The sequence below is a fragment of the Watersipora subatra genome, chromosome 10 (assembly GCF_963576615.1).
Source record: "Watersipora subatra chromosome 10, tzWatSuba1.1, whole genome shotgun sequence".
Taxonomy (NCBI): Eukaryota; Metazoa; Bryozoa; class Gymnolaemata; order Cheilostomatida; family Watersiporidae; genus Watersipora; species Watersipora subatra.
In genome coordinates, this window is record NC_088717.1 from 18,683,309 (window position 1) to 18,699,758 (window position 16,450).

The following is a 16,450-nucleotide window of genomic DNA, read 5'->3' on the forward strand; positions in this document are numbered from 1 at the left end:
TAGACAAAGATAGAAACCTCCTCTTCAGAAACGAGAGTTTTACACTAAAACTATCTGTTTTCTATTTATAACAAACAACAAATAACAACAAATATACACACACTATCAGACTCTGTGTACTGTAACCATTATGTTTCTTCAGTTACCTTTGAAACATCACTTTTTCGAAAAGAGAGACAAAAATTATTTACTCGAGTTGACTTCTGTTGTTTTCTTCAATAAATTTTGCAAGTTTTGAGCTTGAAAATGATATACAGTTTAAATGAACTTGTGCTACCCTAAATGTTTTCACAGTCGATGGAAAGTTGTTAACACAGTCTAGGATCAGAGGACCAGCTTGTATATACAAAAGTAGGCCTCATAGTGTTAATATAATCAACCCTCATGTCTCATTTGCCTAGAAAGTGTAAGTTTTATATTCCATTTGTAGCCATAAGATAATTTAATTACTTTTGTTAAACTTATATCATTGGTCGAAATATTTAATGACTATTTCAGAAAGTTGCTGATCATATAACCCCAGGTTCTCACAGATGGGTAACATACGGTTGGTTCTACTAGTGAACTTACTTCAAATAAGCTGGCAACAAGAAGTGTTACATGTACCAGTAGAAACTGAAAGTGGAGCAGTGGTGGTCACCTATGAAAGATCTGACAGCTCCATGACTTGTACGTCTCTGTGGTCGCGTAGCGGAGAAGAGTGCAAATACTATGGAGAATGCTGCTATGATCCAGTGAGAGTCAGAGAAGTGCTTGAGCCAGGAACATATCAGTGCCAGAATATTGGAACTACGCAAGGTAGTATTCATCACTCTGATTGTGTTCATTACTAATTAGAGTGTAAAAGCTTTTAACATGCCAATTGTTACCATGGTAATCGACCAAGTATATTGATCTCTAAGAACAAGAACTCACTGCAGTTTCAGATACATTAAAACATAAAGTGAACTTATGTTTTAATGGGTTTTCATTTAAGTTCACAGACTTTACAGATTCTTTGCATTAATCCCTAAGGAGTGGTCAAAGTTATTTCTGAAGCTATGGTTTACTTGTGTGTTTGAATGAGACAGTTACAGCATTCAGTAGTTTCATTTGTTTCTGTTTAAAAAAGATGTGTGAGATTATAGCAGTAAGTTGACCTAAACAAGCAGAAGCTACCAAAGGTTTAGCCAATCAAACAACGGCTCACTTTGCATGAGCAAAAGAGCACAACTCCCTGAATGCTAGTAAACTAGTCATATATAGAGTGTTCTACTTCATGTTTACCTTCCAGTAAAGGATTTTGTCTTATTAAATAAATCAGGTTTAAATAAAAAGACAAATCATTTTTGTGGTGCTAGCATAATAATTTGCTCTCCCTTGTGTTACATAAGATGCATTGAAAAACCTGCACAGCTAACACTTGTACGCTGTTACACAAAGGTAAAGCTAATCTAAAGAAAGTTCTGTTAAAATATCTGCGGCGCTGAGTAGCCCCTCATAATATTGTAATCTATCTATCTTGGACAATTTGTTCTTTGAAATGACATCTTTATAATATTCTTCATGTTTATAGGGTATGTGGTTAACAGCTGCCCACAGGAAACAGAGGAAGAAGTTAGTCGACTCTGTGCGCAAGTGAGCAGTGCAAAAGAACAAGGTACTTTTAACAAATCAAACTAAGTCACTTGTATTTTTTTTAAAGGAGGTTTCATTAGTTAGTTTGAGAAAGGCTGATAACCATTTTCTATAATTCCTTAAGATGTGGTTTCTATTTTTAGACTTGAGTATATCAAGATGGCCTGTAACTGGAACCTACACAGGAATAACTTACAGTAACATGTACTGTGCAGTTTGTAACGGAGCTCTGTCTCCTGTCACTAATAATAATATCTCTGAAGTATTCGACTCTCAGAAAGCTTTAGAGTTCTGGACTATTGAGGTGTATTGTGACAATGCGACGATAGAGCTCGTTGAGAGTGATGAGAGATATTTCGTCACCGCAGAAGAGCTTCAGAAACACCTACAAAAAAGGTGGGATTGTGCATATATTGTTTGTTTATATTAAACAGTCTAATGTAATTATTTATTATAGAAAGGTACTATTTTTTATGCTGAGTTTTAGATGAAAGTGTAGTTTATGAGTTCCAGAAGTATATTTGCTCAAGCGCAGCAGTCGCACCATCTTATATGTTTTATAAGTACTACTACGCTTGCAGTGCCATGCACCGTTGGAGATCATATGTGTGATGAGTAGGCCCACAATTATTCCAGAATTTGGCAAGGTGGCTGCATGGTTTAGTGGTATTGCACTTGGCTGTGAATCTATCTATTTGGGTATGATTCCGGTGATATGTAATCTTTCTTCCTAACGCTCTCAGCATGGTGATGGGTGGACACAACACTTTATAATTTTGTCAGCTGATGACTATACTTTCAGGTCATGCTGGACAACCCTACATCCAACATATCTTGGGATCTATCGTGAGGGTTGTGGAAACTACATTACTCACTGTCCTGAAGACTATCCCGAGAGTGACCTAAAAGATTTGTGTAACAAAGGGCCTACCAATGAAGTGTGTGCAAACAGCGATGATCTCTATTTCTGTAAGAGCGAATCATATAAAAATAGGTTTTGTCAGATCTGCTGGGAAAATCGAACGCTCAGCATTCTGGAGGAAGGAACAATAGAGCCAGTAGGTAAGCAGACAATTTGTTGCTGTCTACAAGCTGAACAGGCCAAGCATGCATGTCCAAGTTATTCCTATAACATTTAATACAAAGTTGCGGTTTCATGATAATGATTGTTTCAGTTGATCAACTATGTAAGTAACATTCAATTTATTTTACTCTGCTTTTTTTGCATTGTCTATGTCATTACAGGTGTGTTTCTTATGTAGCCTAGGCCTATGTCATTAAAAGTGTTTTTGCAATGGTGCCATTTTTAGAACTGTAGTGTCATGTTGCCTATCTCATCAAAAGTATGTTTCCTATGTTGCCTGTCATTAGAAGTGTGATACAAAACAAACATTTGTGCTCACATAGATGGAAAACAATTGCTAATCAATCATCCATTTTGAAGTAATAATGCATCCATAATAATCATAGTATACAGTAGGTAATTTATTTTTCTAATTTTGCTTTCAGGAACCCTTCTATTAAGGGCTCAGCCAATCAGCTGGCGGCTACCTAATGTAACCGAGTTCAGAGCTGACAGCTTCAGCACTCTTCCAGATTTTCCTAAATATTTCATAAGTTTAAAAAATAATGACGATCTCACAACACAACCCTTGGTATATGACAAAGGTGAGTGCTAGCAGAACACTACCCTTAGTATATGACACAGGCGAGTGCTAGCAAAACACTACCCTTGGTATATGACAAAGGTGAGAGCTAGCGGAACACTTTTGTTCAAATTTTAAGCAAATATTTTCTGAAATAAATTTATTGTTTAGTCTATATCACAGGTTTCTTACTTCTTTTTGTTGTTTCAAACATTTCTATGATCAGATGATTTAGAAGTTATATTTTGTTCAGTGTACCCCAATGCCACAAAAAATATTTCTAGAAATTATTATTTTCGAATGGTTTATTGAAGCGGGTAGTCAAAGATTTTGACAGAACTTTTAGTTTAGTAAGAGTCGTTTTCCTCTGTTTGGCCATGCTAAGAGCATTAGGAAAAAAGTCGTCTGTACCAGACGATTACCACACTGTACCAGTGTGGTACCACACTGTACCATCAGTCTGTACCACACTGATTACTAATGAAGATCCTAATAAATTGCTAAGCTTACTAGTATATATATAGTGTATATATATATATATATATATATTTCTCACATTATGTCGTCTGTCTTCTGTCTGCTTTCCGGTTATAGATCTTAAAGTATTGATCTTAAAATTCCACATCCTGATGGATTTGAACTCTCGACAAATGCAACAACAAGTTTCCATTCTGGACGTTCTACCACTGAGCTAGAATGCCATAGTGATTAGATACGTTTTTATATAGCTCGTGCCAATCATTTTCGCCTTGCATCTAAGACTTACGATGCTTCTGTTCAGAAATATTTTGGGACTTAAGTATATGCAACGCGATGCTTATTCATCTTTTTTTGTTAGGGCTAATTTATTCAGCCTCACGATATTGACAATAAGTTATCTCGAACTTGAAATTTGGTGATTTGTGTGGCATACTGATTATATACAGTGGAACCTTGGCTCTTGGATGCTTCGGTTCTCGACCAACTCGGTTATCAACCAAAGATTTTGAGATTTGTTCGTCTCGGATCTCGAACATAAACTCAAGAGCATGCGCATTGAAATTGGAACAGCTTCGGAAACAGCCTGCAAATACTCATTTACAAATGGAAAAGGAATTTACGCTTTATAAATTCTTTACATAAAGGGAGGAACCATCTAAGACAAAGAGATTTACCGAATAGATTTGCTAGAAAGATAACACCTTCAGTCGAGTTACCCTAAATTGTTTTGGAGGAGGATTCTCCTTCAAAGAGGTGAAGTAAACGTGCCATTGCTGTTTATATGTTATTTTTCCTACGATCTTTGATGAAACTGATCTGTTGCATTTTTTCGCTGTTTTATTATCACTCTCTGCAATTTTTGTTATTGTATCTTAACCTTTAATGCTTTTGATGTTTAAAGAGCAAAACATACGAAATGTTTACTTTTGTCTTTTTTTTCCATCATCATAAATAGGAAACCTTTTATTAAAATTAAACACGATCTATATTTACCCATTTTCATTTATAGTTTGCAATATACAGTACAGTTTATGATGTAAAATGTAAAATACTTTACCGAAGTTGACTTATCGCCTTGGAATAAATTAAAATTTACTTACATTCATACTAATGGGAAGAATTGTTTCGGATCTCCAACAACTCGGTTTTTGAACCGAGGTTCCACTGTAAGTTATTAAAAGATATACGTCGCTGAAAGTTATGAAATTTTAAATTTACGGTGGTTTGAAAACATTTACAATTGTTTTATTTATTTTTAGTTTAGTTGCCCCTCACAAAACATTTTTTTCATGATATGAAGTTTGAAAGTTACAGTTGTTTGACAAAGTTTGAAAACTTTTACAGTTGTTTTTATTTTCTCGTTTAATTTATTTCAACTACACAAAACACTTCTCTCATGATTTGTAGTTTGAAAGTTAGAGTGGCAAATGTTGTTATATGTTAAATACAAATCAATTTTCTGTCCAAAGAATTTTTTGCTACCTCGCAACGCCAGGTAGTACAACTAGTTATAATTATATTTCTCAAAGTATGTCGTATGTCGTCCGTCGGCATTTTGGCTATAGCTATTAAAATTTTGATATTAAAATTCCGCGTTCGATGGATAAGAACTTACAATGAATTGACAAGTTTCTTCTCTGGACGCTCTATCACTGAGCTAGAAGAGCATATAGACCAGAGACGTTTTCATATATGGCATAAACCATGCGCATGCTAACTATTTCAGCAGCGCGCCCGCGCGTTACAATCCCCCGGTTCAGAAATATTTTGGGACCTAAGTTTATGCAATGCGATGCGTCTTCGTTTTTTCTCGTTAAAGCTAATAATTTATCTCGAGCTTAAAATTTAGCCATTTTTGTACTGATTATGTAAGTAACCAAAAGATCTACGTTGCATCGAAATTTCGTATTTTACATACTTGCTATTTATTTTACATCTACATTGTACATTTAGTTCTCTACTAATTTATTCCATCTGCTCAGAAGACCTTTTCTCAGCTACATTATATGTTTCAGATTCTGGTTTGGTACCTTGCATTTCACAATCATAAAATACAAACAAAATCTTTGTTTGTTTAAAAAATCTTTTTACACTCTTTCTTTTAGCTCAATTTGAAATATCTTTTTTGTATGAATATTTTCCAATTTATTATTTAACTTTTATTTTAATAGCAATATAATATATTAACAAGCGCAAACTCCTTTACTCAACAGACGATTATTGCATTTGTTGCACACGCATTTCACAAAAGTTCCTATCAGTGCTCACTTTGTGTATTAGCTTACACATCTTTTCTTTTAAACCTAACTAGTTAGTAATTCGTAATTAATTTTATATTTTACAACAAACATTTGTAAGATTACTGTAAGATTATCTGTTAGATTATCTGTAAGATTGACTGTAAAATTTATCGTGTAAGATTATAAGTATCAGTTATTCCTCACTCTCTTATATTTACATACATTTACAGACTTTGAGAAATATATACATAGATATACAAATTTACATTTTCTTATTACATTTATAAACTTCTTATAACTTTCGAAGTTTATAATATAAGTTTTTAAAGTTTATTGTATTATCATTTTTATTTCAACTTTTAATTTTTAAACATAGTTTGAGTATCATGTTTGAAGTTTAAACATTATTCATTTTCCTATCGTTGTTATTATTACTTAGTTTCCAATCTTTGTTATTATATTTGTAATATTAATTTTTCATTCAACCATTTTTGTCAGACATTGTTCTAATACAATTTCAACTACAAAATACTACCATATTCTGTCATATTTTTTTATTTATCAGTTAAATAAATGTATTTTCAAAAGTTGCACATTGTCTAATGCCTCCAAAGAAAAGAACCTGTCCTGCAAAAAATCATTTTCTCATGGTATAAAGTTTGAAAGTTACAGTTGTTTGACAAAGTTTGAAAACCTTTACTGCTGTTTTTATTTTCTCTCTTAATTCATTTCAGTTACACCAAAAACTTCTCTCATGATATGTAGTTTGAAAGTTAGAATGGCAAATGTTGTTATATATGTTAAATACAAATCAATTTTCTGTCGAAAAACTGTTTTATTATTCAGGCAACGTCGGGTAGCACAGCTAGTAATATAACATAATATGGTATATAATAATATACTATATTATTATAACAGAGATAATTTAATTTATTGGCGCATTTCCTAGAACTGTTCATATGTTATCCCGTCAACAGATGCAGATGAAGCTTTCTGGAACCTGGGGAGTATTTTATGTCAGAGTAACTACAGTAGAGTATGTGGAGAGTTTATTGTGTATCCTGAGGAAGGGGAGTGTTCTCTTCCTGGCTGCGGTGAAGGGAGGGTACAGGACCTACTCAACAAATGTGCCAAAGTTAACAGCTACGCTTACAATCCTGAGACTACATTTAATAGAAGTTTCTTGTGGGCAGACTCTCTGTTGGCCAAAAGTCTCAGCACCTGTGAAAGTGACATTGAGTTTAAAAACTGTAGGTATGTTTTTTTGTATTAAATGCAACTGTTATATGAAATGTGTCAGTGGTTTCCCTACTTGCTATATTTTTAAAAAGAAGCCGTGATGGTGTAGTGATTATCATACTAGACTACCAAGTGTCAGATCAACTGTTCGAGCACAGTTGAAGGATGTCAAAGCGTGCATCTGGTCTTAAATTGCTCCTGTGTGAGGGGAGACAACCCTGAAAAACACCCTGAGGTAGTCAATGGTAAACCGCCTTAGTACCCTCTCAAAAAACTCAGTCAAAGCAATTAGAAAAGATCATGACAAAAGGGAGCTGCCTACCACAGAACACTCTGAGCTAGCATTTTTTATATTATTACATTTTTACCATGATATACATATGTCGTCTATATTGTTTAACAGTATATGTTAAATATTTACTAGTTTATTATAATATTGTTCAGATTAAAATAAAATAAAATATTATTAAATTATTTTTAAATATTTTATATCAAATTAATAAACATAATGAATGTCAAACACATTTTTTATTTTACAATAGATGTGACCGAAGATGCCACTACTTTGGAGACTGTTGTTTTGATGCCCCTCCACTTCCTCCCCACTTAACAATCAAGCCATTTGACCAATCAGACTGGACCTGCTACAATGTTTACCAATCATACTATGAAGGCCTCATTGTGATTGGCTCATGTCCTGATAATACGACAGAGACTGCCTCTTTGTGTGAGAGTGGTGAGCTAGGAGCCTGGGATCTACATGGATGGCTTGTATCAGACAAGGAAACTAAGCTAACGTAAGGATATTCTTGAATAAGAATTATGTTCACACATATGGACTGAGTATAAGTTGAAAATTCATTGGTTAAAAGATTGGTGTAAGTTATTTGCTATTTGTCAGAAAAATAAGTAACTTGTATTTGAAAAATTTAGTCAGTTAAGCTAATGTAAGCATTTTTTACTTTAGTGACAACATAGTTTCAAGCTGAATGAAAATTGTACATGCATATATCGCAAAACCTCTAATTGAACACAACTTCATTTTGACTGCCAATATTAATAGGAGAAGTGTTGAAAAATAGAGTGCCACCCTTTAACTGAACGTCATCTCCATTTGACCGCCACTTTGACACACTTTGATATTTACGAAACCACTATAGCAAATTATCAGTAGAAAGGTGTTTACAAAATCCTACTAATAATGACTCGATTACATCAATAACAATTAATCAATAACAATTAATCAATAATGATTAATCAATAACAATTAATCAATAACAACGAATCAATAACAATTAATCAATAACAATTAATTCTTTCATCGCTTTTGTTTGTGTCAAAGTCTGTTTTCCAACTTCAAAGCTTTTCAGTTTTTCCTTTAAAATTTTGAAAGCAGCACCATAGGCTAATTAATTAGTAATTGTATCATGGTGACTGATATGTATGTCTACATGTATGTCAACGTATGTAGAAAATGGTTTACATTTACGATGGTATGAAAGACGATTTCTAGGCTAAAAGTTCCGCTTGGCGAGGCAGCTTTCACACGTTGCATCTGTGTGAAATGCAACGTGTAAATGCTTTGCTCTGCTAAAAAAATTGTTTGAACGCTAATATCGACTAGTTCAGCAGTGGAAGGTACTGGGCAACATTGTGGAAGGTACTGAGCAGGCAAAACACATTTTCGCAGGCAAAAGTTGAAGACAACAATCAGAACGCAATTGGAAGAGCAAACAACACAAATAATTTTTTTTCAAAAATGCGAATTTTTGGTTCCGTGTGTATTAAAAGTATAGTTTGTTTATGGCTCTTGTTTTTTACTATATATATTTGTAACATTTGATAAATTGTTATTATTATTATATACATGTAGCTTATGAATTTGCAGATTTATAGCATATCATTTGATAGCATTCTTACAGTTGTCGTGACTCGATGTTTGTATAATTATTCTGAAATGTATGTGCTGTGTTCTGAATTTGTTTGTGCTGGCCAACCGGAACACACCATTTATAGGTGTACAAATAGTATCCCATCAACATGATGAAAAGTAATGACCCAGACTCGTTATAAAAAGATTTTTTATGACAGCATTTCATCTTGTGTTTTTAGTTAAGGTTGAAACACCATATTTTTGGTTACGCACAAATAATGAAATAATTTTGCTAGTTTTTTGATCCTTTATAAAAATTATAACTTTTAACTTAAGGATTGCAACATCCAAATTTAACTGTGGATCACACCTTGTAAGATGTTTTTATTAAACAGCGTAGCCAAAGTTCTGTTAGTTAGCACATCTCTCTATTCTTGTAACAAAATTTTTATTTTATTTTTTATACAATCTTTTATTGATAACTGATACAGGAGACTTGAACACTTTAACTAACTTCAAATGTTGGCAGTAAATTCACTGGTTTTAATTATTCATTCTTTTTTATAGTTGTTATGGTTTCATTCTTATGTTTTAAACACCATACTCTTACAAATTGTTGTTTTAGTAGTCCTGTGCTGCAGAACAGAGTGGCATAAATACTACATTTTTTGCGGAAAGTAGCTAATTGAATATGCAAGTCTTTCAGAAAAGCAAAACTTGAGGTGATTTTTGGGAACTTAGAAAAATGAAAATTAGGAGTGGGCAACGGGCAAGCTCTAGAAAACAAACTACCGATAATAGCTTTCCCAACTTGAATAACAATCAATTGACAGACGCATGATGCTACTGAATGTCTGATGAAAAAATGACAATAGGTTTCTCAGACTACTCCACACAATTCTTTTGATTGATAGCAAAATCACTGAGCTTTCTGCTGCTTTCAGCTCACCAACTTATTTTATACAACTTTATTCAGCTTGTTTACCTAGGGAGATCAAGAACTGTGGTAATGCTGGCCTGATAATCATAATTTTAAAAAGTTGAACAATATTTAATCAAAGGTAAGTAGATAACATACAACTCAAAAAATAGTTGTAAAGTTTAAAGGATCATTTATAAAAAACCAACCAAAGCGTCTGCCATCATGCTTGTTCTGTGCTTATACACACATACATTCAGTGTCTTTGTAAATTATTCTGTAATCTCTAGCTCTATGCTCGCTACTGAACTTTGAATATCCTTACCTGACCTGCTTTTTACATTTCTTTGTCAAAGCTTCAGTGCTAATGGTAACTTACTCTGTCTGAGCATTATTTCCTATCATCTATACCAATCCATAAATAAGACAAATGTACTCAATACAGAGAGTACTGCCCATACCTTTATACAGAATAAATTTAGCCAAGTCTTAAGAACCAGACTATAGCAATGACATGCTACTCTCATCGGTAGGTACAAAAATACCTACTGCGCTAGCTGCAATGGAGCATCAGATATCATCTTTTGGGATGTTTTGATGGATTGTCCTACTTCGAATGGGAAAGTTACGTAAGTGCTATAACTCATATCTACCAGTAGTAGTAACTACCAGTGACTAGCAAGTATTATGACTCATATCTACTAGTAGTAGTAACTAACAGTGACTAGTAAGTATAATGACTCATATGTACTAGTAGTAGTAACTACCAGTGACTAATAAGTATTAGGACTCGTATCTACTAGTAGTAGTAACTACCAGTGACTAGTAAGTATTATGACTCATATCTACTAGTAGTAGTAACTACCGGTGACTAGTAAGTACTATGACTCATATCTACTAGTAGTAGTTACTACCAGTGACTAGTAAGTATTATGACTCATATCTACTAGTAGTAGTAACTACCAGTAACTAGTAAGTATTATGACTCATATCTACTATTAGTAGTAACTACCAGCGACTAGTAAGTATTATGACTCGTATCTACTAGTAGTAGTAACTACCAGTAACTAGTAAGTATTATGACTCATATCTACTAATAGTAGTAACTACCAGCGACTAGTAAGTATTATGACTCGTATCTACTAGTAGTAGTAACTACCAGTGACTAGTAAGTATTATGACTCATATCTACTAGTAGCAGTAACTACCAGTGACTAGTAAGTATTATGACTCGTATCTACTAGTAGTAGTAACTACCAGTAACTAGTAAGTATTATGACTCATATCTACTAATAGTAGTAACTACCAGCGACTAGTAAATATTATGACTCATATCTACTAGTAGTAATTACTACCAGTAACTAGTAAGTATTATGACTCATATCTACTATTAGTAGTAACTACCAGTAACTAGTAAGTATTATGACTCATATCTACTAATAGTAGTAACTACCAGCGACTAGTAAGTATTATGACTCGTATCTACTAGTAATAGTAACTACCAGTGACTAGTAAGTATTATGACTCATATCTACTAATAGTAACTACCAGTGACTAATAAGTATTATGACTCGTATCTACTAGTAGTAGTAACTACCAGTGACTAGTAAGTATTATGACTCATATGTACTAGTAGTAGTAACTACCAGTGACTAATAAGTATTATGACTCGTATCTACTAGTAGTAGTAGCTACCAGTGACTAGTAAGTATTATGACTCATATCTACTAGTAGTAACTACCAGTGACTAGTAAGTATTATGACTCATATGTACTAATAGTAGTAACTACCAGTGACTAATAAGTATTATGACTCGTATCTACTAGTAGTAGTAACTACCAGTAACTAGTAAATATTATGACTCATATCTACTAGTAGTAGTAACTAGCAGTGACTAGTAAGTATAATGACACATATCCACAAGTAGTAGTAACTAGCAGTGACTAGTAAGTATTATGACTCATATCTACTAGTAGTAGTAACTACCAGTGACTAGTAAGTATTATGACTCATATCTACTAGTAGTAGTAACTACCAGCAACTAGTAAGTATTATGACTCATATCTACTAGTAGTAGTAACTACCAGTGACTAGTAAGTATTATGACTCATATCTACTAATAGTAGTAACTAGCAGTGACTAGTAAGTATTATGACTTATATATACTAGTAGTAATAACTACCAGTGACTAGTAAGTATAATGACTCATATCTACTAGTAGTATTAACTACCAGTGACTAGCAAGTATTATGACTCATATCTACTAGTAGTATTAACTACCAGTGACTAGCAAGTATTATGACTCATATCTACTAGTAGTAATAACTACCAGTAGTTAATCGTTCTGAATTAACTTATCTTTGGATGATATAAAGTAAAACCTTCAAAGAAGAACATACATGTACACTAAATTTTAGTAGATTTTATCAGAAAGTTTTGGTATGGTTTCACCATTTGCCATTGTTTTTGATGTTTGAGGTGATTTGACTACCTGGCTGAATATATTGTTTCAAGATTAAAATCAACGAAATATGATCGCGGTTAAATTGCCAGCAGACCCTATTTTAATGCCTTCGGATTATCATTTCATATTATTTCACTTTTATTTTGCCAGACAGCCTTGAAGGAAGTGCCATATAAAAGTACTAAATGCTGCAAACAATTATATGTAGACAACTCCTAATATAATATATGTATAATTCTAATAATCAAGTTATTGCAACTCCTAAACACTAATAACCATCATCCAGCAGATCTTACTTTGAACCTTTCTTTGTTTTAGAGGTGAATGCTCTTTCCATATGTACACTTTACCAACCCAGCATGCGGATATTTTCTACCCATGCATTTTGGACACCACATTTATATCCTCTTGTCCAGATATGTTCAAAGGATGGCAACTAGCTCAAGACTGTCGGAGGAAACCAACTTCATTTGTTTATGTCGGGTATTCCACTTACCGAAACTCTTATTGTGCCATTTGCAATCTTGGAGATGATCTCGAGTTTTCCACAATTTCTCCAGAAGATGCATACCCGCGTCGTACAAGCTTTGGAACATCTTTTCCAGCAGACGTTGGTGAAGTCGGGTATTTTGTCCATAGAGTCCGATTTTCATTTGAGTCGAAAAGCTGCTGTAGCAGATGTAAAACAAATTTCAGTGAACAGTGCCAGCCAATTACAAACCTGACTAACTCTGAGTGGGGCAGCACGATGCTGCCATTTTATCAAGGATGTACGAGAGTTCCCTTTCATATAACGTGTCCAGGATTAATGGCAAGAATGAATATTGTCAACTCAATGACTTTTAACTATCTTTGTCCTGGAGTGTCCGTTAGCTGTTTTGTAATAACTACAACTACAACTACAACGCTAGTACCAACAACATCTACACTTCCATGGTACCCTGGAACTACCGAATATCTTACTTATACTCATTTTGGCCGACTTGCCGACGGCGGATTGTACACCCCACCTATCAATTACTCCCCATCTGAACGTACCCATCCTGTTGTCATTGCTGGAGTTTTTTCTGGTAAAGTTGCAGCTAGTGACCAAGCATTTGAGGAGCAGATGAAAGAACAATGGTTATCAGTCTCAAATGAAACTTATTGGTTCTGTCCTGACAGAATGATTGTTACCAACAGCAGTGATGGCCACTTTTACAAAATACTGCTAGGTCATGGTGATGTCCAGGTAGGGGTAACATGTTCAATCTGGTTTTTTTTCAAAACTGTTCCCAACTCTTATCATAGTTTCTTTGCCAAAGAATGAGCATGAGAACTTAAGTGTGAACGTGGAAGTGAAAAAAGATGTGAACACAAGTGTGAATAGCGGTGTGAGTAAAGGTATGAACATGAGTGTGAACACAAGTGTGAATGCTTGTGTGAACACAGATGTGAATGCATGTGTGAAAACAGATAAAAATGCTTGTGTGAACACAGGTGTGAATGCATGTGTGAATACAGGTGTGGGCATGAGTGTGAACACGGGTGTGAACATAAGTATGAAGGCAGGTGTACTCAGCTCCAAGAGCTTGATTTGCAATTACTACTTTGTAATCTATAAAGTTGAAATCAAAGTAACTAATTCACATTCAAAGTGTTATCTACATACATATAAAGGGGTTTTGGCTTGGCAAAAGGTCATAGGTCATAAATTTGCGTGCTCAGCCAGAGTAAATTACTAAGCTTATTTTGCTCATCACATGTGAGATTTACAGCAAAACATAAAAATGTGTCAAATAACTTACTAGCATAAATATGTTGCAAAGATTCTTTATAATTGTTTGTTATACAGGAGGTCCTCGACTTACACCATATGTCTAGTGCTTAAACAATGGTGTATGTTGAATTGCAGTGTAAGTCGAAACACCATAAATAAAGTACTCTAAACGCCCTGTACTGTAAGTTATTGTACATTACTTTAATGAAATTCATCAAATGACAGAACAAAGTATTAATTAAAGGAAAAAACTCCTTACCACATGAATTAAATATTATTTTAACATGTTCAACTTTTTATTCCTCAAAATAGTAGCCATGGTAGAACGACTAAGGCAAATCGACCGGCTAATCCTCGTTGCAGTTTCAATGTTTTTGGAGCGCTTAATGATGTCTAAATTCATTTCCATAGTGATGGCCTTTCTTTTCTTTGATGCACTACCATCAGAAGCATCTGACTTACGTTTGGAAGCCGTAACGAAAGGCACCAAGTTAACAGAAACAATCAAACATGTGAGAGAATGGTGAGACACAACCAATGTGCCGTATCACGGAAACAAAGTGGCGCTATCGTTTTCACCTAGCCTTGCCTCACAGCGTATTCGTTTGCTGAGCGAGAGGAACTACTTTGCTGCTGGTTACGTTTCTTACGACACAGAACAGTGCAAGTCAGAAACACGTTTAATATTTTTTATAATTCTTTTCGGGTGGTGCATCGTAACAGCAAAACTGTGTAAGTTGGGACTGTCGTAAATCGAGGACATCCTGTACTGGTTGAAGCTCATGGTTTTCTCCAATCAAATTTGTGATCTGAAAGTCTGAAATTAATTGTGATTTTTTGTAGCTGCGGAGTTACAAAAATATAACAGAAGCAAAGATGAAGGAAAGGAGTAAATTTCACCTTTATGACTTTATTCTTATTGGCCTGTCTCTCTCAGCGATCATCTTTTACCTCATCTACTTGATGATTTTCAAGAGGAAACAACTCACCACTGCTGATAAAATGATGATAGCTCTTCTTGTTTCTCTCTTCGGAGCACTGATTTGCTTTGCTTTTATAACTACACCTCAGGTTACTGATCTGATTGGTTGTCAACTCCTCGCTGCTCTGACACAGTTCTTCTTTCTATCTTCGCTGACTTGGAGTAACTCTATGGCCATAAGTATTGTGAGAACTCTGCATACCTTCCTTTTACACAGACAGTCACGCCTCGAGTTTCTGTGTTACATCATCTACTCCTTTGGTTTACCACTCGCTTGTACGTCTATTACATACCTTCTTTCAACTGCCGACATTCACACCTTTACTAAAGGAGTTTATGAAACAGAAGTTCTTTGTTTCATCGGAGAGATCATTGTTTTATACGCACTGTTTTTAGCTCCCGTGTACATACTGCTTTTGCTAAATTTTGTGTTGGGAGCCACCGCTATAGTAAAAGTGTCAAAAAGTGGAAATGTTGGTTCAAGCCAAGATAAAAACCGCATGAAAAAACAAATAATTTCAGGCTTCAAGTTGACTGTGTCATTAGGTTTAGGTTGGGTCTTGCTGTTTTTCGTTACGTTATTTGACACACTTCAGCCACAAAATTCCTCTGTACTTTGGAAAACTATGCAAGTCTTTGTTGAGCTTCAAGGAGTTCTGATTGTTATAAGCAATTTAATTGGATGGAAATGCTTGCAATCTATTCCTAAACGTGTGAAACCTCATATGAGTACCAGCCAATCAGATTCCACTAAAGTAACCAGCACTGCTGAACCGGCAGAAACCAGAGCGTTGACTGGTGACATACCGATGCAACCAACTAAGGAGGAGGAATGGGATGACTCCTAATGTACCTTGTTTTGCTTTGTTGCCCAGAACAATAGAGCAGCTAGATCTAACATATTATTATACTTCTACCAGTACTTTGCTTGTAGTAGTGGCTTGCATATACTGCAGATAAACCAGCAAACATAGTTTTTACTAATTATGAAACTTGATATATATAATGAAATATACCTGCTGTAAATGTCCAAGTTGGTTTGTTTATTATTTTTGGAATTTAAAGCTGACAGGTCTTGACAGGTTTTCTAATAAAAACACATGGTCTTTTGACACCACAAATCAGAAAAGTTTACTTGGCATAGAAGCCAAGATGCAGAATGAAATATTGATGGGTATGAAATTTAAAACTGCAACAATGTGTAGCTAAAACAGCACTATAAAAGTCTCAA

The 16,450-nt window shown here is 34.4% G+C and overlaps 2 protein-coding genes across 2 annotated transcripts; both read left to right on the top strand.

The window, feature by feature from the left end:
* Positions 1-1,545: 1,545 nt before the first annotated feature.
* On the top strand, positions 1,546-8,023 carry LOC137406837 (uncharacterized). Its single transcript, XM_068093447.1, has 6 exons — positions 1,546-1,639; positions 1,761-2,013; positions 2,420-2,679; positions 3,127-3,285; positions 6,961-7,237; positions 7,765-8,023. Exons 1-6 carry the CDS (start codon positions 1,546-1,548, stop codon positions 8,021-8,023), a joined length of 1,302 nt encoding a protein of 433 aa, XP_067949548.1.
* Positions 8,024-12,831: 4,808 nt separating this feature from the next.
* Positions 12,832-16,230, top strand: LOC137406212 (uncharacterized). Its single transcript, XM_068092746.1, has 2 exons — positions 12,832-13,709; positions 15,081-16,230. Exons 1-2 carry the CDS (start codon positions 12,897-12,899, stop codon positions 16,065-16,067), a joined length of 1,800 nt encoding a protein of 599 aa, XP_067948847.1. The 5' UTR covers positions 12,832-12,896; the 3' UTR covers positions 16,068-16,230.
* The last annotated feature ends 220 nt before the right edge of the window (positions 16,231-16,450 follow it).